Source organism: Sinocyclocheilus grahami, unplaced genomic scaffold (genome assembly GCF_001515645.1).
Source record: "Sinocyclocheilus grahami isolate Dianchi unplaced genomic scaffold, SAMN03320097.WGS_v1.1 scaffold1773.1, whole genome shotgun sequence".
Taxonomy (NCBI): domain Eukaryota; kingdom Metazoa; phylum Chordata; class Actinopteri; order Cypriniformes; family Cyprinidae; genus Sinocyclocheilus; species Sinocyclocheilus grahami.
In genome coordinates this window covers 180,302-207,007 of record NW_015506952.1, presented here as the reverse complement: position 1 = coordinate 207,007, position 26,706 = coordinate 180,302, and the positions used below count along the sequence as shown (strand labels likewise).

At 40.4% G+C, this 26,706-nt stretch overlaps 1 protein-coding gene across 1 annotated transcript in view; it reads right to left on the bottom strand.

Annotated features, from left to right (window-relative positions):
• Positions 1-26,706, bottom strand: part of LOC107572557 (NACHT, LRR and PYD domains-containing protein 12-like) — a 62,377-nt gene that overhangs the window by 4,416 nt on the left and 31,255 nt on the right. Inside the window, exons 9-12 of the mRNA XM_016258979.1 lie at positions 20,202-20,375; positions 19,030-19,203; positions 15,716-15,889; positions 6,588-6,761 (exon numbers count right to left, since the gene is read on the bottom strand). Coding sequence (XP_016114465.1) covers positions 6,588-6,761; positions 15,716-15,889; positions 19,030-19,203; positions 20,202-20,375 — 696 coding nt within the window. The remainder of the gene's footprint in view (positions 1-6,587; positions 6,762-15,715; positions 15,890-19,029; positions 19,204-20,201; positions 20,376-26,706) is intronic.

Sequence of the window (26,706 nt, the reverse complement as noted above, 5' to 3'; positions counted from 1 at the left end):
CCACAATCCCTCAACCTGTAGAGAACAATGATACTCTTCAGTCTCTCAGTTCAGGATCTACAGCTCAGATAAACAGAAACTTCACAATCAGAAAGAGAAACTTAATCCAAGACACAATTAACAGGTACAGTCTATGGTGCAGGTTCATTTAAATAGCATTAAATGTCTTTCAGCCAATCATCATCCATTAATGTTTATACTCACTGTAAAGATTACTCTAAAATTATGTCAGACACGTAGGAAAGAATCTCATGACGATTAAACATCCTTTTCATTTACATGACACTTTTTTTGTTGAATATACAGTTGAAGTCCAAAGTTTACATACACCTTGCAGAATCTGCAAAATATTAATTATTTTACCAAAATAAGAATGATCATACAAAACGCATGTTATTTATTTAGTACTGATCTGAATAAGATATTTCACATTTAAGATGTTTACATATAGTCCACAAGAGAAAATAATAGTTGAATTAATAAAAATGGCCCCGTTTAAAATACTGTAAAACTGTAAAAAAAATTCCGTAGAATTTACGGTAAAAAACCAGCAGCTGTGGTTGCCGGAATTTTACCGTAAAGTAGCAACGTTATACGGTTTTAACTTAAATTTACAGTTAAATACCGTATTTTCATTAACTGATATAATGTTAATATACCAACCTATTGAAGAACTGAAATCTGTTTTGTAACTTTGTAATACACTGATAAACACCAAATGCAGGTGGTGATGAGAAAGTCACATGATGAACCAAAGCCCATCACATGCAGCTTTTAGATAATAACATATATAGAAGGTGCACAGTGTCATTCACACAAACACTAAACACCATCATGGTGACACACATGAAACTGAAATAATGCAATAAACATTCATTTAACAACATTAGGTGTAATACACAACCCTAATATACAAAACTGATAAGAAAAAACTAAGAAGGAACAGTTATTTCAACAAAAAAACATCAAATTTTAAATGTAACGCAGGGAATTCTGGGAATGTCAATTTACGGTTATTCACTGTAAATTATACGCCAATACAGTTTTTCACCGTATATAGTAGGGGAATTTACCGTTAACCATTTAACAAGTTTTTACTGTAGCATTGTTACAGTCTTTTACCGTTAAATTCACGGTCATTTTTTACAGTGTACACTTAATTCTTGTGTTACCTGAATGATCCACAGCTGTGCTTTTTGTTTAGTGTTATTCATGAGTCCCTTGTTTGTCCTGAACTGTTAAACTGCCTGCTATTCTTCAGAAAAATCATTCAAATCCCACAATATCTTTGGTTTTCCAGCATTTTTGTGTATTTGAACCCTTTCCAACAATGACTGTATGATTTTGAGATCCATCTTTTCACACTGAGGACAACTGAGGTACTCATATGCAGCTAATACAGAAGGTTTGCGTGCTCACTGATGCTCCAGAGGGAGAAACGTTGCGTTAAGAGCCGGGGGTTTTCTGTTTTCACCGCTGCAGTGCAAAGATGGATCTTGTTGACACTTGATTTCATTTGACTGCTAACAGTCATATAATGTTGTTATTGTTCTAAATTAATTTGTTATTTACAAAATTCCAGAAAAATGTAATTATTTTTTTATTTTTTTTTAATACCTAGCAGAATTACTGATAACTGCACTGCACACTTTGTGTTGAAACCTGTGAAATTAGATGAAAAGGTTTGCGTTTAGTACATAATTTTTGACAACTGTACCTGTTAGTCATGTGCGCCATTGGCATGGGGGACAGGGGGGCAGGCCCAGCTCCAGAATCAAATCACTGGGGGTGCTTCTTAAATTAGTGAGGGTGCTCTAACCTTAATAAGGGTTTTAGTGCCATCCATTGCTATGGCGCAAAGAGCGATTCATTTATAATCACTAAAAAGCTGTCACTCATCTTATTTCATCGGGATCTCACAAAGTTACATTATAATCAGGGCTTAATTTGTGCCGGAGGCACCTCATTTGGGGATCCCCCTCCTCACGCACCAATGCCAAGGTAGTTGTAGTTTTGTATTTTTTAATTCGTTTTTATTTTAATGTCGTTTTTAATTTTGCTATAAAATTCAGTAGAATTTTTGTTAGTTTCATTAATAATTTTCTTAATTTTAGTTTAGTTTTTATTTTGTGAACACATTTCTATTTAGTTTTATATCATTTAATTTAAATTAAAGTTAGCAACACACAATTAAAGCATGCTGAGATTTATTAGACGATAAATAGCCTATGGAAGGTAAATTTCCCTCTCAACCTCTCAACCTCTCAACCTCCAATGCATCGATCGTCCCTTATTATTCTTTATTCCGCCGGAGAACATAATGTCACAGTGTCTAGTTGGTGTGCCCATGTATTGCCACCAGAGGGCACGCTTCTTAGTTTTGTTTGTTTCTTTCTGTCACGGAATGCTCTCAAACAAGAAGATCCAAGTGCAGCTTTTATTTAAGGGTCCAAAAAACAGTAATCCACATTGCGACAAAACGGGTGTGCCTCACACATCCAGAAAAGTGAAGCTGCGGGCTCTTTGATAGCCCCCTGGTGGCTGGCTGTAGTACAGGTCATAAACCCCGCCCTCTCCATGTCAACGAATGGGACTTGAGTCAAAATAAAAAAATACAGCGAGAATAAAAGTTACGCCTTCTTTCTTTGCGTGAACATTTGGGTGGCGTTATGCAAATCTTCCCACATAGTGAGGTAGACATGTGGGGGCATGTTAGAACGAGCCGTTTTAGGTAGGTGTGGCTGACTCTGAACTTTTATAAAGGATATCTCTTTGGATTTGAGACTTTAGTCTTTGCAACTTTACAGATCTTCTTTATGCACCAAGAGCTTGTAACACTCCAAAGAGAAAGGAACACTTGAAATCTCATCATATGACCCCTTTAAGGTAGTTGTTATCACGTTGATATATGTTCAATTGTTCGTTTTTGTGATAGGTTTGATTTTAGCTAGTAATTTGATTCTATAAAAACGGGGCGTGTCGTTATGGTTGATTGGGTCTGTGAGAGTTTGATACCGCGGCTCCACCTCACGACACTACTGCGTAGACTCTGGCTCCAAACGAATCTCTACTGCGCAGACTCTGGCTCCAAATGACGTCATTTACTCAAGATGGCAGCGGCCATACTGAGATGCTTTGGCTTCACTTTTCTATAGTGGAAGGAATAGGAGAGGCACCATCCATCTTTTTTACAGTCTATGGGACAAAAGCAGAAAAACATAGAAAAGGTAATTCACAAATGGAAACTGCAAAAACTGAGAACAGAAAACCAGATAACAGAACTCAATACTGCAGCAACAAAAGACACACAGAACACGGTATATATAGAGGAGCTAACAATGGTGCGTTCAAGTCCTCCTGGGACGTTCGTACTTACGAGTTGACAAGTCGTAATTACGACGTCAGGTGCGTTCAAGTCAGTTTAGTCGGCACAAGATGGCGGTGTACCTTCTTTTAATAAATTACAAGAAAATACAACAGGGTCTGCATTTTTTTTACTTGGATTTCAGCTGCGTAACAAGAACATGACCAATTTAAGTTTATAGGACAACTAAACTATCAATTTAAACAAAAATTTACCGTCAACTACAGACGTTGCATCCATCAATTCCGCCATGTTTCTCATTGACACACCCCCAACTCGGAAACTCGGGGCTTAAAGAAAATGTAGAGTTTCCCACTCGTAATAACGATTTTGTGGTGGCGTTCATGTGCTCGTAAATACAATCTATCCGACATGACTTGAACGCACCATAAATCACACACAGAGATCCGATTGAGAGAGCAAAGGATGATGGGAAATGAAATCCAAAGAAACAAACAAAACAAGGAAGCGTGCCCTCTGGTGGCTATACATGGGCACACCAACTAGACACTGTGACACAATGATTACGAAAACGATTATTTATTATTTTATTTCAGTAAGGTTTTCAAAAAGTGTTGTTATTTTCGTTTCGTTTTAGTTTTTGATTTATTTTAACTTTTTTGACATTCTTTCTTTCTTTCTTTCTTTGCCTAATTGCCTTCATTTTCGTTACAGCTCTTAAATACAGCATATTTTACCGTTTACACATGTATACAATATTTCTGAAATTAAACTCGTTTAATTTTTAAAGAAACTTTAAAGCATTTTAGAAGTAAAAAAATAAACATTTAATTGTTGCGAAAAGACCGATGCAACTCGTTTAGGTGACTGACATCGCGTCTCTTTAGTTTGCTTTGCATAAAATAAAATGATTTACATCTAAGAAACAGTTTTATAGATTAAATAAAACATACACACACCTATATTTTACAAAAGAAATGCAAGTCGGCTGCACTGAGAACTACTCTCACCTGAAGGGGATGCAAAATATCCCCGCTCATCTGAGGGTGCTATTGATTTGGTTTGAGTGTGCTCGTAGAACAGGTGTCCTGATATTTTATCCTACCCGTCAGATTGTCCTACCAGGGTTTACTGCGCATGCGCACATCAATACTGCGTCCTTCTCACGCTGAACAACAATATTTAATGTATCTGCATTACTGTAAACCCTTTTTTTAGGACAACAACCGCGAATATAACACATGATTACTGTATTTGCATTACTGTATGGGTAGTTTTAGGGTTGGGGTAGGTGAAGACGTTAATAAACCATAATTTTACAGGTAGCATTTTTCGTTGTCGAATTGTACTATCCACTGTTTTAAAAAGAGGTAGCAAAATCTGACAGGGTAGCACAAATCGACAGAACACCGGGCCTGCAGGGGGGTCTTGACCCCCACAGTTTTTTAAAAGACAGAAATCGACCCCTGCACTTTTGATAACGCAAAATAGCCTAAAACGTCAGACAAAGAACATCAAGCCAATTCAAGCCATACACAATGTTAAGTTTTAAAATGTTTATTTCAGACATCTTTTAGTGACAATGAGAAAATAAATTACGATTACGTTTGTTGGTGTCAGCCTACATCAGTGGTCTTCACTATTTTTTTCATGGGAGCCGCACTAATAGGGCAGTCAGTCGAGTGAGTCACTTTTACCGCCAAGTATCAAAAGTTACATCCAGTCATAAATAGCATGTCTTTTTTATCAATCTGTCATCCCTGATATGCAATGCAATGCAATACAAAGGGGGCTATCATTCTTTATCATTTACCAGTCAAATTTGTAACTGAGACCAGATGATTTAAAAACAAGCAGGATTACCTTAATGCTGGAAAGACCTTAAGTTATTACATTTTTTTATACTAGCCCAAGCCCATCATGAATTTCACAAACAACTGATAATATTGTAATGCAAGATTGTTTATAAGAATAAATAGGTTTCAAGTTTCATTGTTTGACTTTGAATGAACAATTGGATGATTCTGGAAAGTTACACAAACACATGGGTGTGTGTGATGATCACTATGGGTTTGTGTCTGTCGATTCTGTTGAATGTGATGTCTGTCTGTAGCGGCTCTTTATTCACCATCAGATGATCCAGAGAAGGTCAGACTAACATCTAAACCTGAAAGTAAAACACAGGCATTCAAATGTGTGTGACATTACTGCATTGTCCACTTTAAAGTATTTGCACTATTTGTCAGAGATATCAATGCTCTTTTGACCATTCAGATTTTGATTTTGCATCCAAACCACCATGAATGATGACCCTTGACCCTTATCCACAATGCCGTGTGAATGTCCTTTTTCTGTACTTGGGTTAGTTTTATTTATGACAACAAAAGTAATGAAAATATTTACCATCATCTTCTATTTCAATTGAGATTTTCTCAAAATACTTAATTTCAGGTATAAAAAGACAACGACTATGTTTATATGTGCACCAATAATGCAAGGACAAAATCACTGTAAGATTTTTACATGACATGAGCAAACATCACTCCTGTTTACATGCTGTTTTCATTATTGTGATCATTCACTAAGAAGTGTGGTTAGTTTTACTGCTATTATACCTCAATGTATAATATAAATGATGAACTCACATACAGTAGATGTGTTACTGGCCGCTGTTTTAATCTACTTAAGTCAAACGCTAATTTCATTTCTATGGATGTACTGGATGGATATTCGGCAAGATGATGAAATTGAAATGTGATAATGGCACTGCAAACGGGGGTTGCCATTGCATTATTCATGCCAGCTCTGGATGAAGATAAGGAGCAGAGACTGGTGGCAGCAAGTTGTTGACAGAGTTCAGTGATTTGAACATGATTAAGGTGTTCACATGCCTGTTTTTTGCGATTAAAATTGGCATACGCCACATATTATACTATGAACATGGTAGTGTATATTATACTAGCTCATACTACAGTTATGAGCTTAACATAAATTTGATCAAAGTATTGTTTACATGAGATACATTTTCATCACTATATTGCCTAAATCTCATTATAATCGCATAATAAGTCTGCATGTAAACAGTCAGTAATAAAAGTGAAATACTGTATTGTTTTGAAATAAAAAATGTTAAGATACTTAATTCATATAAACAGAATCAAACTCTTATTAAACATGTCTGTAAGTAACTATTACCAAGAAAGTAACCTAAGAAGAAACTCTATCAACGTTCTATTATAATTCAAACAGCATCACTACTCACTTAAGCGTTTCCAATTTATAATGTGGATTATCCTTCAGATCAGAGAGCAGCTTCACATCGGAGTCTCTTAATTTATTTACAGACAGATCCAGTTCTCTCAGGTGTGAGGGGTTTGATCTCAGAGCTGAAGCCAGAGCAGCACAACCTTCATCTGTGACTCCACAATCCCTCAACCTGCAGAGAACAATTTCATTTAACCTTTATTTAACCAGGCAAGTCATTAAGAACAAGCTCTTATTTTTCAATAACAGCCTGGCAGGAGAATAAATATCTCCTGAAAGACATACGAACATACATTACAATACACATAAGGCACATAAAATAAATAAATCAAAACAAAAAACTCAGTTAAAACATTTACAGGTTCAGGTTAAAGCACTCACTAGTAATTTTTTAATGCAAATTATAGAAATAATATTGACTGAAATATTTGTCTCTAGTTTCCATAGCTTTTGTAGCACATTCCAATCATTTGGGGCAGAACATTCAAAAGCGGAACGACCATAAGTACTTTTCTTTCTAGGGATAGTCAAAGAAAAATAATTAGATGATCTAGATGTATGTATTAATATGAAGTTGCAGCAACTTTTAAAGATATTCAGGTAATAAGCCTAGAAGAACTTTGTAAATAAAAATACCAGTGAATTTCCCGTCTTGTATGCAATTATGTCCAATTCAAAAGAGAGTATAATTCACAATGATGCGTTCTGTAAGGTGCATTAGTTATCAATCTAATTGCTGCATGGTACAACCCATCTAATTGTTCCAGAACACCTTTATGTGCATTTCTATATACCACATCACCATAATCAAACAAGGGTAAAACAGTGGTTTCAACAAGATGTTTCTTGGCTGATATAGTAAAATTAGTAAAAGTTAAAGGACTATCAAGCCAGATTCTGAGACATTTGTATGAAGATACTACTTCAATTTTTGTCCCATCCAAAGATATAATGTCTTTATTCCATTGTTGTTTTTTTTCAAACCACATAATTTTTGTTTTTGTGCTGTTTAGAACAAAATTTAAGTTAAGTTAAAACATCTTGGTTACGTATGTAACTCTCGTTTCCTGGAGGAGGGAACGGAGACGTCACATCGTGACAGACGAATTGGGATCTCGCTTCAAGAGACAGACGAATTGGGATCCCTACCAAAGCGCCATGGATGCTGCTGCCCCTTCCTTGTCTTGTGCGAGCCCTGCACCACTTTTTCGTGTAGGCCGGGGCTCACAACAAGAAGGCCAGTCACTGTTATCGTAGCACTACCCACTCAGTGAGATGGGATAACACTGGGAAAACGTGCCCGTTCCATTCGGAACAGGAATGTTGCGGAAGCCCCATCCTTCCCAAAGGAGGTTTCAGAAAGCACTTACACATATGAACAACCGTTTAGGTGCATATGGAAGATTAGAGGTGATTGTAACCCTCTTGGAAATGGTAGAAGTCTGCCGGGGAAATACGGGCTCTGAGGCTATACCGTGGACTTTACACATATGGGAACCACTTAGGTCTCTACATATGGAACCCAGCCCTCTACTGGTTCTCACGGATTCATCGAGTGAAGGCCTGGCACCAGACATGTCTGGAGAGGCAAACAGGTCTACCTGAGCATCTCCGAAACGTCTCCATATCAGCTGGACCATCTGGGGATGGAGTCTCCATTCTCCTGGGAGCGTAGCTCATGACAGCTCGTCGGCCGCACGGTTGAGCAGACCCGGAATGTGAATGGCACGAAGTGACCTCAGAACCTTCCGACTCCAAAGGAGGAGGTGGCGGGTGAGTTGTGACATGCGACGGAAGCGTAGACCACCTTGTCAGTGCCCATTGTACGTGGCCCCCAGCCGGTGGTGTAGGCATTTGTGTAAACTACAGCATGCCTGGAGACCTGTTCTAGGGGCACTCCTGCCCGGAGAAACGGAAGGTCTGACCACGGGGTGAAGGTTTGGCGACAGGCCGGTGTAACTTGGACCCGGTGAGTGCTGCGCTACCACTCCCAACCTCGGGACTCGGCCATGAAGCCAGTGCTGAAGCGGTCTCATATGAAGCAGCCCCAGCGGTGTAACTGAATTCAAGCAGTTCAGCACTGACCGCGCACGTTCCTCTGTGAGGCATTCTGTCTGTTTGACCGAATCCAACTCCATACCAAGAAAAGAGATCCTCTGCTTCGGGGAGAGTTTGCTCTTTTCCCAGTTGACCCGAAGACCCAACTGGCTGAGGTGCTGGAGCACCAGGTCCCTGTGCTCGCACAACTGATCCCGAGACTGGGTTTCAACAAGACGTTTCTTGGCTGATATAGTAAAATTAGTAAAAGTTAAAGGACTATCAAGCCAGATTCTGAGACATTTGTATGAAGATACTACTTCAATTTTTGTCCCATCCAAAGATATAATGTCTTTATTCCATTGTTGTTTTTTTTCAAACCACATAATTTTTGTTTTTGTGCTGTTTAGAACTAAATTTAAGTTAAGTTAAAACATCTTGGTTACGTATGTAACTCTCGTTTCCTGGAGGAGGGAACGGAGACGTCACATCGTGACAGACGAATTGGGATCTCGCTTCAAGAGACAGACGAATTGGGATCCCTACCAAAGCGCCATGGATGCTGCTGCCCCTTCCTTGTCTTGTGCGAGCCCTGCACCACTTTTTCGTGTAGGCCGGGGCTCACAACAAGAAGGCCAGTCACTGTTATCGTAGCACTACCCACTCAGTGAGATGGGATAACACTGGGAAAACGTGCCCGTTCCATTCGGAACAGGAATGTTGCGGAAGCCCCATCCTTCCCAAAGGAGGTTTCAGAAAGCACTTACACATATGAACAACCGTTTAGGTGCATATGGAAGATTAGAGGTGATTGTAACCCTCTTGGAAATGGTAGAAGTCTGCCGGGGAAATACGGGCTCTGAGGCTATACCGTGGACTTTACACATATGGGAACCACTTAGGTCTCTACATATGGAACCCAGCCCTCTACTGGTTCTCACGGATTCATCGAGTGAAGGCCTGGCACCAGACATGTCTGGAGAGGCAAACAGGTCTACCTGAGCATCTCCGAAACGTCTCCATATCAGCTGGACCATCTGGGGATGGAGTCTCCATTCTCCTGGGAGCGTAGCTCATGACAGCTCGTCGGCCGCACGGTTGAGCAGACCCGGAATGTGAATGGCACGAAGTGACCTCAGAACCTTCCGACTCCAAAGGAGGAGGTGGCGGGTGAGTTGTGACATGCGACGGAAGCGTAGACCACCTTGTCAGTGCCCATTGTACGTGGCCCCCAGCCGGTGGTGTAGGCATTTGTGTAAACTACAGCATGCCTGGAGACCTGTTCTAGGGGCACTCCTGCCCGGAGAAACGGAAGGTCTGACCACGGGGTGAAGGTTTGGCGACAGGCCGGTGTAACTTGGACCCGGTGAGTGCTGCGCTACCACTCCCAACCTCGGGACTCGGCCATGAAGCCAGTGCTGAAGCGGTCTCATATGAAGCAGCCCCAGCGGTGTAACTGAATTCAAGCAGTTCAGCACTGACCGCGCACGTTCCTCTGTGAGGCATTCTGTCTGTTTGACCGAATCCAACTCCATACCAAGAAAAGAGATCCTCTGCTTCGGGGAGAGTTTGCTCTTTTCCCAGTTGACCCGAAGACCCAACTGGCTGAGGTGCTGGAGCACCAGGTCCCTGTGCTCGCACAACTGATCCCGAGACTGTGCTAGTATAAACCAATCGTCGAGATAGTTGAGGATGCGAACACCCTGCTCTCTGAGGGGAGCAAGAGCCCCCTCCGCAACTTTCGTGAAGACACGGGGAGATAGGGACAGCCCGAAGGGCAGGACCTTGTACTGATATGCACGTCCTTCGAACGCGAACAGCAGAAATGGTCTGTGGCATGGAAGGATCGACACATGAAAGTATGCGTCCTTCAGGTCGATCGCTGCAAACCAAACTCGGGGACGGATGCACCCGAAGATGCGTTTCTGTGTCAACATCTTGAACAGTAACCGGTGAAAAGCCCGGTTCAAGACACGCAGGTCCATGATTGGTCGTAACCCACCGCCTTTCTTGGGTACAATGAAGTAGGGGCTGTAAAACCCTGTCTTTATATCAGCTGAAGGGACCGGCTCTGTTGCATCCTTCGCCAGTAGGACTGCGATCTCCGCACGCAAGACAGAAGCATCAGCCACCTTCACTGCTGTGAAGCAGATGCCACTGAACTTGGGGGGACGCCGGGCAAACTGAATCACATAGCCGAGGCTGATGGTCCGCAGAAGCCAGCGAGACGAGCTGGGTAGCGCTAGCCAGGCACCTAGATACCGTGCAAGCGGGACGAGCGAAACCACCACTGTACCTGCAGTGGGGCAGCGAGATGGAACGCAGGGACCCAACTTGGGCGGATCCTGGGCGGACCGAAGAGGGGTCTGAGTGTGCAGTGCAACACTTACCTGCTGCCTACTGGCGACAGAGGAGGATGAGTGCGGTCCAGTGTTGGTCTGTCCGCGACTTTCCATGCCCTCTTGGGACCCAGAGATAGAGAAAACCGCTCTTTTGTCAAGAATTTGGGTGCCATCGACCGTGCTTCTGTGCAGCCTAGAACTGCTGGGCAATGCTCTCGACCACGTCACCAAAGAGGCCGGTCTGGGACACAGAGGCATTGAGGAACCGAACTTTGTAAGCATCCCTCATGTTGGCCAGACACAGCTAGCGATGGCGCTCCTGGACCACAAGTGTGGACATCGCACGACCCAGAGTACTCGCGGTGACCTTCATCGCTTGGAGCGTGAGGTCAGTCGCAGTTCGGAGCTCTTTTAGAACTTCTGGATCATGACCACCCTCGTGCAGGTCCTTCAGTGCCTTGGGCCTGATGAACCTGCAGTAACGCCATAGCGTGTAAGGCGGAGGCAGCTTATCCACAGGCTGTATAAGCACCGCCAGTCAGACCAGACGAATGCCTACAGGCCTGGGAGGGGAACAACAGGTTTTAGATGGAGGCGGATACATACCGCAATACTCTCATGGTGTACTGCGATACTCTCTCACCCCTGCTGCAAATCACATTCTGCAGACATGTACTATCTATGAAAGCCACAGAAGTGATCATCTGTTGGAAATATTACAGGGAGCTGTAGCAGAGTGGAAAATGGACAGAGAAAATGCCACTATTCCTGTGACAACAGATAATGCTAAAAATATTATGAATGCAGTTGAAGCAGCTGGATTTTCACCAAACATTCGATGTTTTGCACACACAGCTAACCTAGCATAACAGAAGGGAATGGGCGTTAACCAGATGCCACAGCTTTTAGGCAGAGTGAGAAAGAGAGTCACTTTTTTCCATCATAGCACTATAGCAGCAGCAGTGCTCAAGGACAAAAGAGATGCTCCAACGGCCTCCACACAAGCTGATACAGGATGTTCCCACCAGGTGGAATTCAAGCTATGACATGCTTGAGCACTATCTTGAACAGAAGGCTGCTGTTTTCTCAACACTTACAGACAGGAGTATTAAGAGGAACATTAAGGACATTGTTACTCTGTCTGATGAAGTTGTAAAATTAGCTGAGGACATCATTCAGGTTCTCAAACTACTGAAAATGGTCACAACTCTGTTGAGCACTGAACGGCTGCCAACTGCTACTGAAACACACCATCCTGGAATCTATGAAAGTGAGTGACAGATATACTTGTGAAAGATGTCAAATCTGCCATTGTGTCCGACTTAATCAATACATACCCAGAATCTGACTCAATACTTGTGTAGTTTCTTCATATGAGCACTGCATTTGACCCACGTTTTAAATCTCTGCCCTTTCTGGATGAGACCACGCACAGCAAACTCTTCAGTAGCCTGATGGAGAAGATTCCGTAATACCTTTCCCCACAGGTATTTTTTTTAAATGGTTTAAATCCAAACTTAATTTGATAAATTAAATTTTACCAATACCATTTAGTTTCACACAGACCTGGAATACATCTTACTAGTGAACATGTACTGTGAAAAACACTACAAATATATATGTTTATTTTTTATTTCAGCATTTAACACTATCTAACATAAACGTATAATCAGATAATCAGAAATGAGCATCACGTTGTTTGTTCTTGGTAGTTCTATGTGTCAGATATGAATTGCAATTAGCAATATTTTGTGGCTTTGTGCTTGTTAGGCCCAGGCCTCAGAGGAGCAGTTAGAAGTGACATCCAGCAGTGGTGATCCTCCAACCAAAAGAGCACCAATCTCTGAACTGTTCGGAAAGCTATTTCCAATGGAGCTGAGCACCCCTGCACCCAAGTCTCCATCTCAAATGGTGAAAGAGGACGTCGAGTATTACAAGCAAGTGCCAACTCCACTCAATTCCACTTGCATGGTGGAAGGACAATGAGAGCCAGTTTTCCTCATGTAGCCAAGTTGGCTAAATGCTACCTTGGAGTCCCACCAACATATGTCCCAGGGAGAGGGTGTTCTCTAAAGCAGGGGACATTGTTACAGCACAGAGAGCAAGCCTCTCACCTGAGAATGTGGACATGATGGTGTTTTTGAAGAAGAACTTAAAACTTAATTGAACATTCCAAATGTATGTTAGTGTTTATTTCAGTCTACATCGGAGGTATTTATTTCATTTTAGGGTGCTTTCAAACCTGGCCCGTTGTTTTGGAACCTGGCACATTTCCCCCTTAGCTCGGTTCGTTTGGGCATATGTGAACACGGCAATCACACTCGGATCCGCGCCAAAACAGTCGGTCCGAGATCGTCTGAACAAGGTGGTCTTGGCTCGATTGAAAATGAAGTCTGGAGCAGTTTGATTGTAGTGAGAAAGCAATCCGATCTAACGGACCAATGAAACAGGCTATATCACAATGTATAATGGGTAATTATGTAATTTCCGTGAAAAGCATTAGCTTTGTTGTTTTGCTAATACTTCAAAATGAACCTGTGAATGTCTGTGGGTGAGCACATCTTCGCCATTCTAAATCAAAGCGCACTTTTTGATTTTATAATGCTGTCTTATTGCTCTTCTTCCTGGTATGTGCATTTTAAAAAAAAATTCCCGATGAATCCTGGACTCCTGCTCAAAGTGATAAATTAATATAATGACATCTACAAAAAACAACAACAATAAGCCCGCGTTGTTCCATCCTGACAGATGACAGCTGTGACAGCTGTGACAGCTAAGTGGAATCCCGGAAAATAAACCATGAAACTTTGACCAATGAGAGAACAGTTTACTCGTGCGTGACTTGTATTAACAAATTTGGTCCATTTAGAAACATTGCCGTGTGAAAGCGTACCGCACCAAGAATAAAAAGCAACATTTTAACAATTTTAATCCCTGTTTCGGAACAAAGCAATCGATCTACAGGTGTGAAAGCACCCTGAGTTTACTCAGGTACGCTGACTGCACTAAAAAGAAACTTGAAGCCAATGTATAAAGTTAATAAAGATAAAATTAAGTAAAATTTAGTGCTGGGCAACGATTAAACTTTTTAATCGCGATTAATTGCATGATTTGTCTGCGATTAATCGCATTGTTATGCACAAAATTCAACAATGAATTCAAAAGTAGTGTATTGCGCACTTTTTTCATTTAAAAGTACTGCTATATGAACAAAAGTGCAATAACATTTGGTTTGCAAACACTTTAAACAAAAAAGGTGCTTAATAGCAGTTAAAATATTTCTTGTAAATCTCAACTTAAACATTAATGTAATCAAATTAAAAATAAAGCCAAAGCTATTTGCCACTGCCAGGGCATTAAAGTTTTTATAGAAAATATTTTATAATTTGTTATAGAAAAACAAGTTATGCTTAGAGTCCAGAGCCTCGATCATAACAATATAACAAGCACCTTCCGAGTAGAGACCTGCACGATCGCGGGACCTAACGGGACAACATTTGATGGGCGAGTGCGGGCGGGTAGAGACTCATGTGCGGGATGCGGGAGAATAAGGGTGTACTCACACTAGGCGTTTTGAAACATGCCCGAGTATAGGCGGAAATCCCGGGGGGGTCGGGGGGGGGACAGGACCCCTTCTATCTGAGGGTTGTCCTCCCTCAAAATATGATTAAAAACCACGCTGTGTATTGTAAATAACAATGTTGTATACTTTAAATAATTAAAGGTAGTAAAACAATACAAGCAGGGCAAAAATGCGTTTTAAGTTTAGAAACATTTTGAGTTTCCCCCTCCCTTGCCTCACAGTGCTTTGGTCCAAATGCCTGCTTTCCTCTTTTACATCACCTACCACCACACAAGTCCAGTAAGAGAGAGCAAAGTCAACCCCCCCCCCCCTTCAAAAGTTGCTCTTAAGAAATTTTGTTTATTGTCCCCCCCAACTGTTAGATGAAATTTACGCCCCTGGGCCCGAGCGCATTTGACCCGGGTGTGGTTCGTTTAGTCATCCCTGGCTCGGTTGGAAGAGGTGGGCCAGAGCGTGGTTCAGTTATATACAGATCAGTGAGTGTGAGCGCTAACCACGCCGGAGCGCGGAAATTCTGATACATGCAGCACGATTGCATGAACATTTCTGAGCGGCAAAAGTGATAGATCAGTAAAAAGCAATATATTGTGACTGGGCCGTGTGTTACCGCGTCCAAAATGACTAAAAATAATAAACCAGAAAGTTAACAAAATGATGCACTTCCAAATGCTCTCATTGGTTGAGAGGCATCATGACACCCATCCCAAGCCAGTACTGATCAACATCCCACCCCTCCTGTGACCCATGGTTTGGCTGTATGTGAATTCAGAGCCAGTGAGCAACAGACTAAATAATAATAAATAATAATAATAATAAAAACTGTGTTAATGCGTGATAAAATAATTGTCGGTGTTAGTTAATTAATTAATGCGTTAACGCGATGATAACGCGATAACTTGCCCAACCCTAGTTAAATTATTGTTGTTGTTGTTGTTATTAATTTAAAAGTGAATCTAGTGTTCTTTAGCATTGCTGGTGCCATGACATGAACCCTGCTCTCACATCAAACAGAACCGAATCGTGGCTCCAAAACCGTGGCATTGGTATATCGTTACACCCCTAGACAGGACACATTTTTAGTCTTGATTAGTTTTGGTTTTAATTTTGTTCATTAGTCATAGAACGAAAATGAAAGAGAATGTCGACACATTAATACAATCTTACCGCAGTATCTCTAATTTACAGAGAGGATCTTTCAGTCCAGCAGAAAGCAGATTCAGTTCTGATGCTCCTAGTTCATTTCCAGACAGATCCAGTTCTTTCAGGTGTGAGGGGTTTGATCTCAGAGCTGAAGCCAGAGCAGCACAACATTCTTCTGTGACTCCACAATAACTCAACCTGTAGAGAACAATGACACTCTTCAGTCTCTCAGTTCAGAATCTACAGCTCATATAAGCAGGAACTTCACTATCAGAAAGAGAGACTAAATCCACAACACAATTAACAGGTCCAGTCTATTGTTATTTGAAGTGTAGGCCAATCATAGCAACCCATACTTGGAATTTTTGCTTTGCATTTTACCCATCCAAGTGCACACACACACACACACACACACACACAGACACAGACACACACTGTGAACACACACCCAGAGCAGTGTGCAGCACCGGGGAACAATTGGGTGTTCGGTGCCTTGCTCAAGGGCATCTCAGTCGTGGGTAATTAGGGTGGAAGAGAGAGCTGTTCATTCACTCCCCCCACCAGCGTTCTCTTCCAGTACTGAGAATCGAACCGCAATCTTCAGATTACTTCAAAATCAACAACATGTATGTTAGACCCTATACGACTAAGCTAATGAAAAAGATTATTAAAAAAACATTAATTAAAAAAAGCACAACTTCCTAAAATTAGTTAACTACAGACTAATCTCGAATACCCCTTTTATTTTCAATAATTCTAGAAAAGGCAGTATCCTCACAACTTGCTTTTAACATCCAATCTTTGTTGTATCATTCTTTTGACTAAAAAAAATTATGTTGGCTTTATCAATTTGTAACAGTAAATGATAGGGCTGGAAAAATAAATCGATGCATCGCAAATCAAGAAATGATTCTCATCGGTTATGAGATTTTCCGAATACAACGCAATTCTCTCTCTAATCGATGAGCTTAGTTTTTAACAGCAGATGGTAGAGAGAATTTCGATGCATTCGGCAAATCTCAGAATCAATCCACAAATCGCGATGCATCAATTTATTGTCACAGCCCTAGTAAATGAAGAGGTAATCAATCACTAGTTCAGTATGGAGCACCGCAAGGCTCAGTACTAGGACCTTTGCTTTTCACCCGGTACATGTTACCCTTGGGAAATATCATTAGGAAACATGGAGTTAGATTTCACTGTAATGCTGATGACACTCAGCTCTATATTTCTTAGCGGCCAGATGAAACATACCAATTCATAAAACTAACACAATGCATAGTTGATATAAAAATTTGGATAAGCAGTCATTTTCTTACTACTAAATCTGGAAAGGTTTTAATTATTGGACCAAAACCCTCTACATGCAATGACCTAGAATACTCTTGATGACTGCTCTGTCAAGTTTTAGTCGTCTCTTAGGAACCTAGGTGTGCCGTTTGATAGTAATCTCTCATTTGATAGACACATCTCAAACATTTGTAAAACAAATTTTTTTCCATCTTAGAATTTTAAAAATAAAAAATAAAAATATAATATATAAAAAATATATATATATAAATTACGAAATATGCTGTCAATATGCACAAGCCTACCAATTTAACTTCAACCGAGGGGGAACCCTCCCACAACCCCCAAAAATTTCATTGAAAGATTTAAGATCCATTAAACTGATCTGTGCCCGGGGCAACACTGTGTTATAATCTGGCCCTGAGTACAGTTCATAATTTTACTGACCATCTACCGACCATAATTTTTGTAAACCATCTGACTCTTTAAACATATGACTTATATTCATATTTATTTTATCAATAAACTCAAAATTAAAGCCAACAAAAACAGTGTAAACACATTATAAATTAGTTAACAAGAGTTAACTCAGTAAGGAGTAAGCAGAAGCCATTGCTTATTACACCACTTCTCACAATTTTAAAATGGACATCTATTCAGTCTCTACTTTTTTGTAGAGACATATAGCGCCATATGAAATGGGGTGTGTCGAAGTTAATGTGCACTTTGCTAGCACTGTGATGCGCGCAACAAAGCAAACAGGCAAATATACATTTAGTAGGGTTCAGATTCTTTGAAGACACGTTAACATCACTGCTGAACAACTGAGCTACACTGCTACCTTCAATAAATTCTTCTCTTCACAAGAACTTTAGTCAAGTTGACCTATTTTATGTATTAGAGAAATTAAATACAGTGGTGGACCACTCAACAACTGCTCAGCCAAATACAGGAAAATCTAACAGTGCAGACCCGCTTCTACATGCTGATTGATGGGAATCATTCCAATATCATAGAAAGTAGGGATGAATCATGATTAATCGCTTCCAAAATAAAGTTTGTGTTTGCATAATATATTTGTGTCAGTAGCGAACCATAACTCTTGAACCTAGGCCCTCTCCCCCTACCCTCATCAGGGGAAAAACTAACTACCAGCATAGCTTACGGTGTCCTCTTCTAAAAGTCATCTTTGACAATTCAACCTCTGACAAGAGTCTAATCCAGCCTTAAGGGGGTCGCACACTGGATGACAAGTGCAGCGCTGCACCACGTCTTTAAAATTTGCACACGAGTGTACGCACACCGGTGCCGACGCTGTCCACGGATCCCAGCTGCCACTCTGGGCACTGTTCAAAATCCTGAAGCACCACAGAGCCCCTCAGCACCACTCACATAATTTTCCTTTAAATTACATTGTATTTTGCGCAGAAATTGATGAATTTGCATGTTGTAAATCTGACAGATATGACTCTCTGAATTGCAGCATAAACTAACATGGCGGCATCCCTCGCGCATTATAGATCAACTAATAAGATCATTATAAAGGTTTGTAAATTACAAAACACATTCACTTACACGTATTTGAGAATCAGAATATCAGCCAGTTGATGACAGTTAACAAGTTTGTGAATATTTTGAAGAAAAAAGGGAAAAACTAAATAAAATTGACATCTGTCATACAGCGTTTTTGTGGCCGTGGCGTATTGTGTCAAGCGTGACACGTTGAAATAGAAACAAGGTGAAATAAAACGATTAATCGTGATTCATCGATTTTACAGCCCTAATAGAAAGCCCTAATACCCCAAATCCTCAACACGCATCTGTATGACATAAAGCAGTTGTTGCTGTCACATCATCCACTCATCTTATTCTATTGCAAAATTCTACATTGCAAAATTACATCAAAACTTTGGAAAGAATGTAGTGAAGAATAAAACAACATTCGCTTCAATTTTCTGAAAGGACACTTTAAGATTTGATTTGAATTTCGTTCATACAGGCCAAAGGAATAAATGGGGTAGGATGTTGAGACATTCATACAGTCTTACCGCAGTATCTCCAGTTTACAGGGAGGATCTTTCAGTAGATCAGAGAGCAGATTCAGTCCTGACGCTCCTAATTTATTCATTGACAGATCTAGTTCTCTCAGTTGTGAGGGGTTTGATCTCAGAGCTGAAGTCAGAGCAGCACAACCTTCATCTGTGACGCCACAATCACTCAACCTGTAGAGAAAAATGACACTCTTCAGTCTCTCAGTTCTGGATGTACAGCTCAGATAAGCAGGAACTTTACAATCAGAAACAGAGACTTAATCCACAGCATGATTCACCGGTCCAGTCTAAGGTTCAGACACACTTCTACATGGTGCTTGAGGGGGTTCAGTATTAGTCTAAATAATTCAATTTCCTTATGTGAGTACCACAAACAGACCTTGGAGGAGCAGAGGATAAATCACGATTGGAGGACAAAGGGGGGTGGGGGACATGGGGTTTCCCCCTCGGTAGAAATTGTGTTCTGTGGGCACCTTGGACCAAAAAGGCACTTTAGTTTTGGCGATCACTCACATAATTTTCCTTTAAATTACATTGTATTTTGCGCAGAAATTGATGAATTTGCATGTTGTAAATCTGACAGATATGACTCTCTGAATTGCAGCATAAACTAACATGGCGGCATCCCTCGCGCATTATAGATCAACTAATAAGATCATTATAAAGGTTTGTAAATTACAAAACACATTCACTTACACGTATTTGAGAATCAGAATATCAGCCAGTTGATGACAGTTAACAAGTTTGTGAATATTTTGAAGAAAAAAGGGAAAAACTAAATAAAATTGACATCTGTCATACAGCGTTTTTGTGGCCGTGGCGTATTGTGTCAAGCGTGACACGTTGAAATAGAAACAAGGTGAAATAAAACGATTAATCGTGATTCATCGATTTTACAGCCCTAATAGAAAGCCCTAATACCCCAAATCCTCAACACGCATCTGTATGACATAAAGCAGTTGTTGCTGTCACATCATCCACTCATCTTATTCTATTGCAAAATTCTACATTGCAAAATTACATCAAAACTTTGGAAAGAATGTAGTGAAGAATAAAACAACATTCGCTTCAATTTTCTGAAAGGACACTTTAAGATTTGATTTGAATTTCGTTCATACAGGCCAAAGGAATAAATGGGGTAGGATGTTGAGACATTCATACAGTCTTACCGCAGTATCTCCAGTTTACAGGGAGGATCTTTCAGTAGATCAGAGAGCAGATTCAGTCCTGACGCTCCTAATTTATTCATTGACAGATCTAGTTCTCTCAGTTGTGAGGGGTTTGATCTCAGAGCTGAAGTCAGAGCAGCACAACCTTCATCTGTGACGCCACAATCACTCAACCTGTAGAGAAAAATGACACTCTTCAGTCTCTCAGTTCTGGATGTACAGCTCAGATAAGCAGGAACTTTACAATCAGAAACAGAGACTTAATCCACAGCATGATTCACCGGTCCAGTCTAAGGTTCAGACACACTTCTACATGGTGCTTGAGGGGGTTCAGTATTAGTCTAAATAATTCAATTTCCTTATGTGAGTACCACAAACAGACCTTGGAGGAGCAGAGGATAAATCACGATTGGAGGACAAAGGGGGGTGGGGGACATGGGGTTTCCCCCTCGGTAGAAATTGTGTTCTGTGGGCACCTTGGACCAAAAAGGCACTTTAGTTTTGGCGATTAAAAGGCCAGGGGCTCGAGCTCGAGTTTTATATCTGTCTCGTGGATTCTGTGAATAACATGCCATGCCACTTATTGTTAACATAGCCTCTTGATATGAGGGTAAAGTGATATTGTCTTAAACTTGCTTAACATGACATAGTCAAGCAAAATCACGTACACAAGAGTGCCGATTTTCCCAATTATCAGCACGGTTGCAATTTGAAGATTGGATTTTGATTTCATAAGGTTCAGTAAACTAGAATCTAATATCGCTAATTACATTTTAAACAAAAAATTTTGTTATTATGCAAATACCTCTTTATTATTAAGTCCTGTAGGAACATTAAAAAATTAATTAAAAAGGTTTTGTTATATTTAGCATCCAATAAAAGGTAACATACTTGTATTTATGCATTAAAACAGCTTATTTTACCAGCTTATACATAGCTGCTTTACAAAACAAAAAACTTGAAATGAAACCATCACGCTTAAAACCCTTAAACCATCCCTTCTACCAATTAATTGGCTAGTGGCGCTTTAGACCATCTTAAGAGTGTGCTCGCGCCATCTCAGATCTTTTCATTAAGGAAGCAATTCGCAAAGCAGGAGAATGGCCGGCAACGCAGCGTCTCGTTCCCTATTCAGGAAACCGAAGTTACATACATAACAGAGACATTCCCTTTCATAGGTTCACTCCACGCTTTCGACTACATTTGCCGGTTTATCTGGAAGACCAAGGACAGTGTCCAGTTCAAGACATCCAGACATCCCCACATCCAGACCATAACACCCAATAAGTGTGCAGAGAGGACCATCCTGCTGCAACACAAATATCCACCAAAGGAAGAACCCTTAAACAGAGCCTGGAAAGAAGCCACTCCTCCATCTTGCAGAATGAGTATGAACACCAGCAAAGCCAAGCAACGTGCCTCATGGACCGCAGAGATAGCAACAGTCACCCAATGAGATATCCTCTGCTCGGTGACAGCCATTTGACCATCAGAACTATGCTCAAATAGATGGTCCATCAAACTTTCTCGAGCAGGGGTGTCCAAACTTTTTTTTAAAGGGTGCCAGATTCGATGTTGTGGACACACCGGGGGGCCGGATGCTCCTTCTATTATATGAATTTTGATAATTGAATAATGAATACCTGTAATAGCATATCTATCTATGTGTCTTAATCTATCATATCTATCTATTATATAATATCTAGAATGGCTTAATGGTATTTAGTATATAAACACATTTATTTAATATAAATAGAAATGCACAAAACTGCTTATAACAAAATGTCTGTATAATTTGGCCTATATTTCATTACTCCCTTAATACATTCAATTGGCCTACATTGATAATATAATAAAATCTGATATGAATATCCTACATTTCTGCCACAATACCACAGTTAGTGTTACTACAGTAAACCCATTGTAAATGTTTGAGATGTGGATTGAAAAGTAGGCTATTCTAATTGGATTTTTGTTGCAATGTTTCTCCTGTTTTCCGCGTCATTGTTGTTGAGAGTGTTATGCTGTTTCATCTGGCTTTAAACTTGTTTAAATCACCTGTGGTTTATATCGGAGACCTCTGCTCCAAACTCAAATGTTTCTCACTGGATCTCTCAGTGCCGTTTAGTGGTCGCGAGATCGAGACCAGTCAGTGAGTTAATGCATTTGTTTGAGCTTGTGATGCGCTGTCTTTAGGCAGAGATAATAATGGTCCGTGCGGTGCGATTCACACAAGTACTGCTTCTGTTCTGTTCTGCTATTGGGGTGTTATTTAGGAATTCTTGTGTGCTAAAGAAATGGTAACACTCATGTGTTACTGCGACATCTGGCCTAAAATCTAATGCTGTCACCTTGTGTTGACACTGTGAAGCAGTGTCATTTGCAAATTATGCTTGGCGGGCCACATATATTTTAATAGACAAGCTGTGAGCTGTTTGAAATTCATCTACGGACCGGACTTTGGACACCCCTGTTCTACAGCAACTGATAACTCCCACGAAGGAAATCACACAGGGCAGAAAGATCTAAGCCGTCACGCTCCTTGCAGAAAACAGGAAACCAGAGAGTGTCGCCCAATGGAGACACCTCCTATCAGCACATGATATAGCAGCAATCACTGCTGCATAAAATCAAGACCGGCAGGGGCCACCACTGCTGAAAACTGACTTAATAGGATCTCTAGCACTAAAGCTGTAGGGCAGTGGACTGGATCCAAATTGCATTGCCCACACCACATAAGGAAACAAAGAGTTTCCACTCAAGAGCATACAGCCGTCTCGTCTGTGTATTTCTCCCATCGACCTGGAGGGAGAGCACCACGGTATAAAGCCATATCTAGTCAGGATTTAGATGAATGTGTTTAAACCAACGCTCTTCTTTCTTTAAAAAGAAAGAGAGCCTAAAGCAGACAGGCTGATAAGCGCCAAACAACATAGCACATACTTGTCATGTTTAGCCTCCTGCGATGAATCTGTCGCACAGATCCACATATTATGGAAAACTCATTGTGTCCGCCTGGGAGGAGTGGTAAACTGCTCTAAAACAGTAAGCAAAGAACATGACATTCGCTTTTCCGATACGCAACAGACAAACCTCTTCCTCAAAGAAATCTGAGTTGAGATGGCGCGAGCATGCTCTTAAGGCATACGTGAAGTATTCCTTGTGTGAGTGCCCAATGAGTTGGTGGGAAGGTATAAGGGCTTCAGACAACCATCACACTGGGGCTGTTCCCATAGCATCAGCGACACAGCGTGGAGTGAACCTATGAAAGGGAAGCAATGCTATAGCCTCTAAAACACTGGGCCTGGCGATGTGCACTTTTTACTGCAATTATGTTATTTTTGCGTGCAAACAATTAAACTTGTGAATGCAGTGAGTATAAACCAAGTCTCAGAAAGGTTCCGATTCTTTGAAGACCGACATGCTAACATCTCCGCTGAAGAGCTGCGCTACACTGCTACCTTCAGTAAATTGGTTTCTTTGGTTTACTTCTTTTATGTATTAGAGAAATCAAATACAATGACAAAACACTCAATGACTGCTCAGTCAAATACTCAGTCAAATACTACATGGTGATCATTTCAATATCATAGAAAACGCCAGAATCATTTTTTATGTAAATACTAGGGATGCTCCGATCGATCGGCCAGAGATCGGGATCGGCCGATAATCATATTTTATGACTCGATCGGTACTCACCAACTTGGCCGATCTCAGGAATCGATCGCAATTTTGATGATGTCAACTCGTGACGACGTACATGATGCGTGAGGACATAAATGATTTAGCGCCGCAGTCATCGCTGGTGTGGAAATGCTATGCACGTTTCGAGAAACAATGAAAAATTTGCCGTTTGTCATGTATGTTTTCCATGATGATATGATGAATAGTTGGTTCATTTTTAACAGCAGATTCAGTGACGTTAGAGCTGATCTGCGCCTCACTGCACGCGTCTGCGGCGCGTTACGGCTCCACGGTCACCGGAGCTGATCACGGCCGCTCTAGTCAGTGCTTGTGTTTATCAGCCAGCCGCGGCACGTTTCTGAAGCGGCTCTCCGTGCTGCTTGGTTAAAAATTGTCTTTTGTGAGTTGTCACAGCGTGGAGGACGGAACAAAAACAGAGGTTTCCCCAGTAACAGCTGTACACAAAGCAGTGCTGAGCTCACAAATGCTGCTTTATCAGACATATAACATGCAAGATGAAATTAAAATGACATCGAAAATTTTCTAAAGATACTCTTCCTTCAGAAATACAGTGATATAAAAGCACCCGCACCTCATTTTGATTTTTAAACATGCAGTGCTCATGTTTATTCAACCAAGCCTTTTGGAAAATCGTCGGTTTTGATATTGTGGTGAGCGCCACAAATAAATAAATGTATATGACACACATCCCACAGCACAACCACCTGAGCCCAACTTCAGTCTACTCATCATCTTAACTTTAACTGGAAAAAAAATTATATTTAGGTCTCTCCTAAATCACACTGAAAAGCCAAGATATAAAAGTGCTTCTTCAAAGCCCTTTTAAAAGCGATCAGTGATGGGGCAGTGCGGATGTCTAGCGGTAAGTTATTCCATAACCGAGGTCTGGCTATCGAAAAGGCTGATCACCTTTTCACTTGAGTCGGGACCGTGGTACCTGGAGAAATTGTTTTATCAGCAGAACTCTTTACTGGCTTATGTAGAGTAACAAGATCTAATAATAATAAATAATAATATGTTTAATTTATATAGCGCCTTTCCCAGGCTCAAGGATGCTTTACAAGGTACACCAATAGAACAAAAATCCATTACAAAATAACAATTAAGTGGACATTGGACATTTTCCCAATCCAGTCACAAATAATGCAGTTGCATATAACACAAATTAAGTAATAAAGACAGAAAAGAATACATATGGAACAAATACAAGATCTGACAAATACAAGGACGTAAGACCACTTAAAATTCAAAAAATTATTAATAAGATCTTGAAATAAATCCAATATCTAACCAGTAACCATTGCAGGGATGTTAAAATCAGAGTGAATCAGTCCCTCTTTCTCATTCCGGTCAATAGTCTAGCAGCAGCATTTGGAGCAAGCTGCAACCGATTTACCAATGACTGAGAAATGTCTAAATACACATCCAATTTAGATTATATAAAAGCATGGATGATCGTCTCCAAATCTCTACACTCTTAAAAATAAAAGTGCTTAAAAGGTTCTTCACAGCGATGCCATAGAAGAACCATTTTTGTTTCCACAAAGAACCATTCAGTCAAAGGTTCTTTAAAGAACCATCTCTTTTTTTACCTTTAAATAATCTCAAGAACCTTCAGACGCTAAAGGTTCTTTATGGAACCATTTAGACAAAAAAGGTTCTTCTATGGCATCGAGAAGCACTTTTATTTTTAAGAGTGTAGGTTGAGAGCATTGGTTTTATCTTATCAACATTAAGTAGTATAAACTAGTTTTCACCACACTATTCACTTGTTTTGCAAAATTCAGCTCTGAATCAATTATACATTCAGATTTTTTTGCGTATGGATGAACATTTCTAGAGAGCGGCCCCAAATAGCTAGAAATAAGGGGCAAAGAGCTAAGAGGGCCAAAAACAACAACATCCATTTTTCTCTCATTTAAGGAGAGAAAATTCTTAGCCATCCAGGATTTTGCATCCTCAAGACACTTAGTAGAACAATAGTAGAACAGAATTTATCAACTCGGTGTAATAGGACATATCATAGGATTATCATCAGCATAGCAGTGGTATGCAATCTCATATTTCCTAAAATTAGACCCCAAAGCTTACATATAGAAAAAACTAAATTGGACTTAATATGGACCCTGGTGGGAGCCCGCATGACAGAGGATCTGAAGGAGATGAGTGATTACCAATTGTAACTGATACAGACCTATTGGACAGATAAGAATAAATTTTAGTCAATTTTCTTATAGAGCATATTTCTACAGCCACAAGAGCAGCAAGTGCTGTACAGTACAATCAAAAAACCAAACAAAGACAAAAACAAAATACAGCATCAAAAAAAATTATATTTAGGTCTCTCCTAAATCACACTGAAAAGCCAAGATATAAAAGTGCTTCTTCAAAGCCCTTTTAAAAGCGATCAGTGATGGGGCAGTGCGGATGTCTAGCGGTAAGTTATTCCATAACCGAGGTCTGGCTATCGAAAAGGCTGATCACCTTTTCACTTGAGTCGGGACCGTGGTACCTGGAGAAATTGTTTTATCAGCAGAACTCTTTACTGGCTTATGTAGAGTAACAAGATCTAATAATAATAAATAATAATATGTTTAATTTATATAGCGCCTTTCCCAGGCTCAAGGATGCTTTACAAGGTACACCAATAGAACAAAAATCCATTACAAAATAACAATTAAGTGGACATTGGACATTTTCCCAATCCAGTCACAAATAATGCAGTTGCATATAACACAAATTAAGTAATAAAGACAGAAAAGTGGAACAAATGAACAAATACAAGATCTGACAAATACAA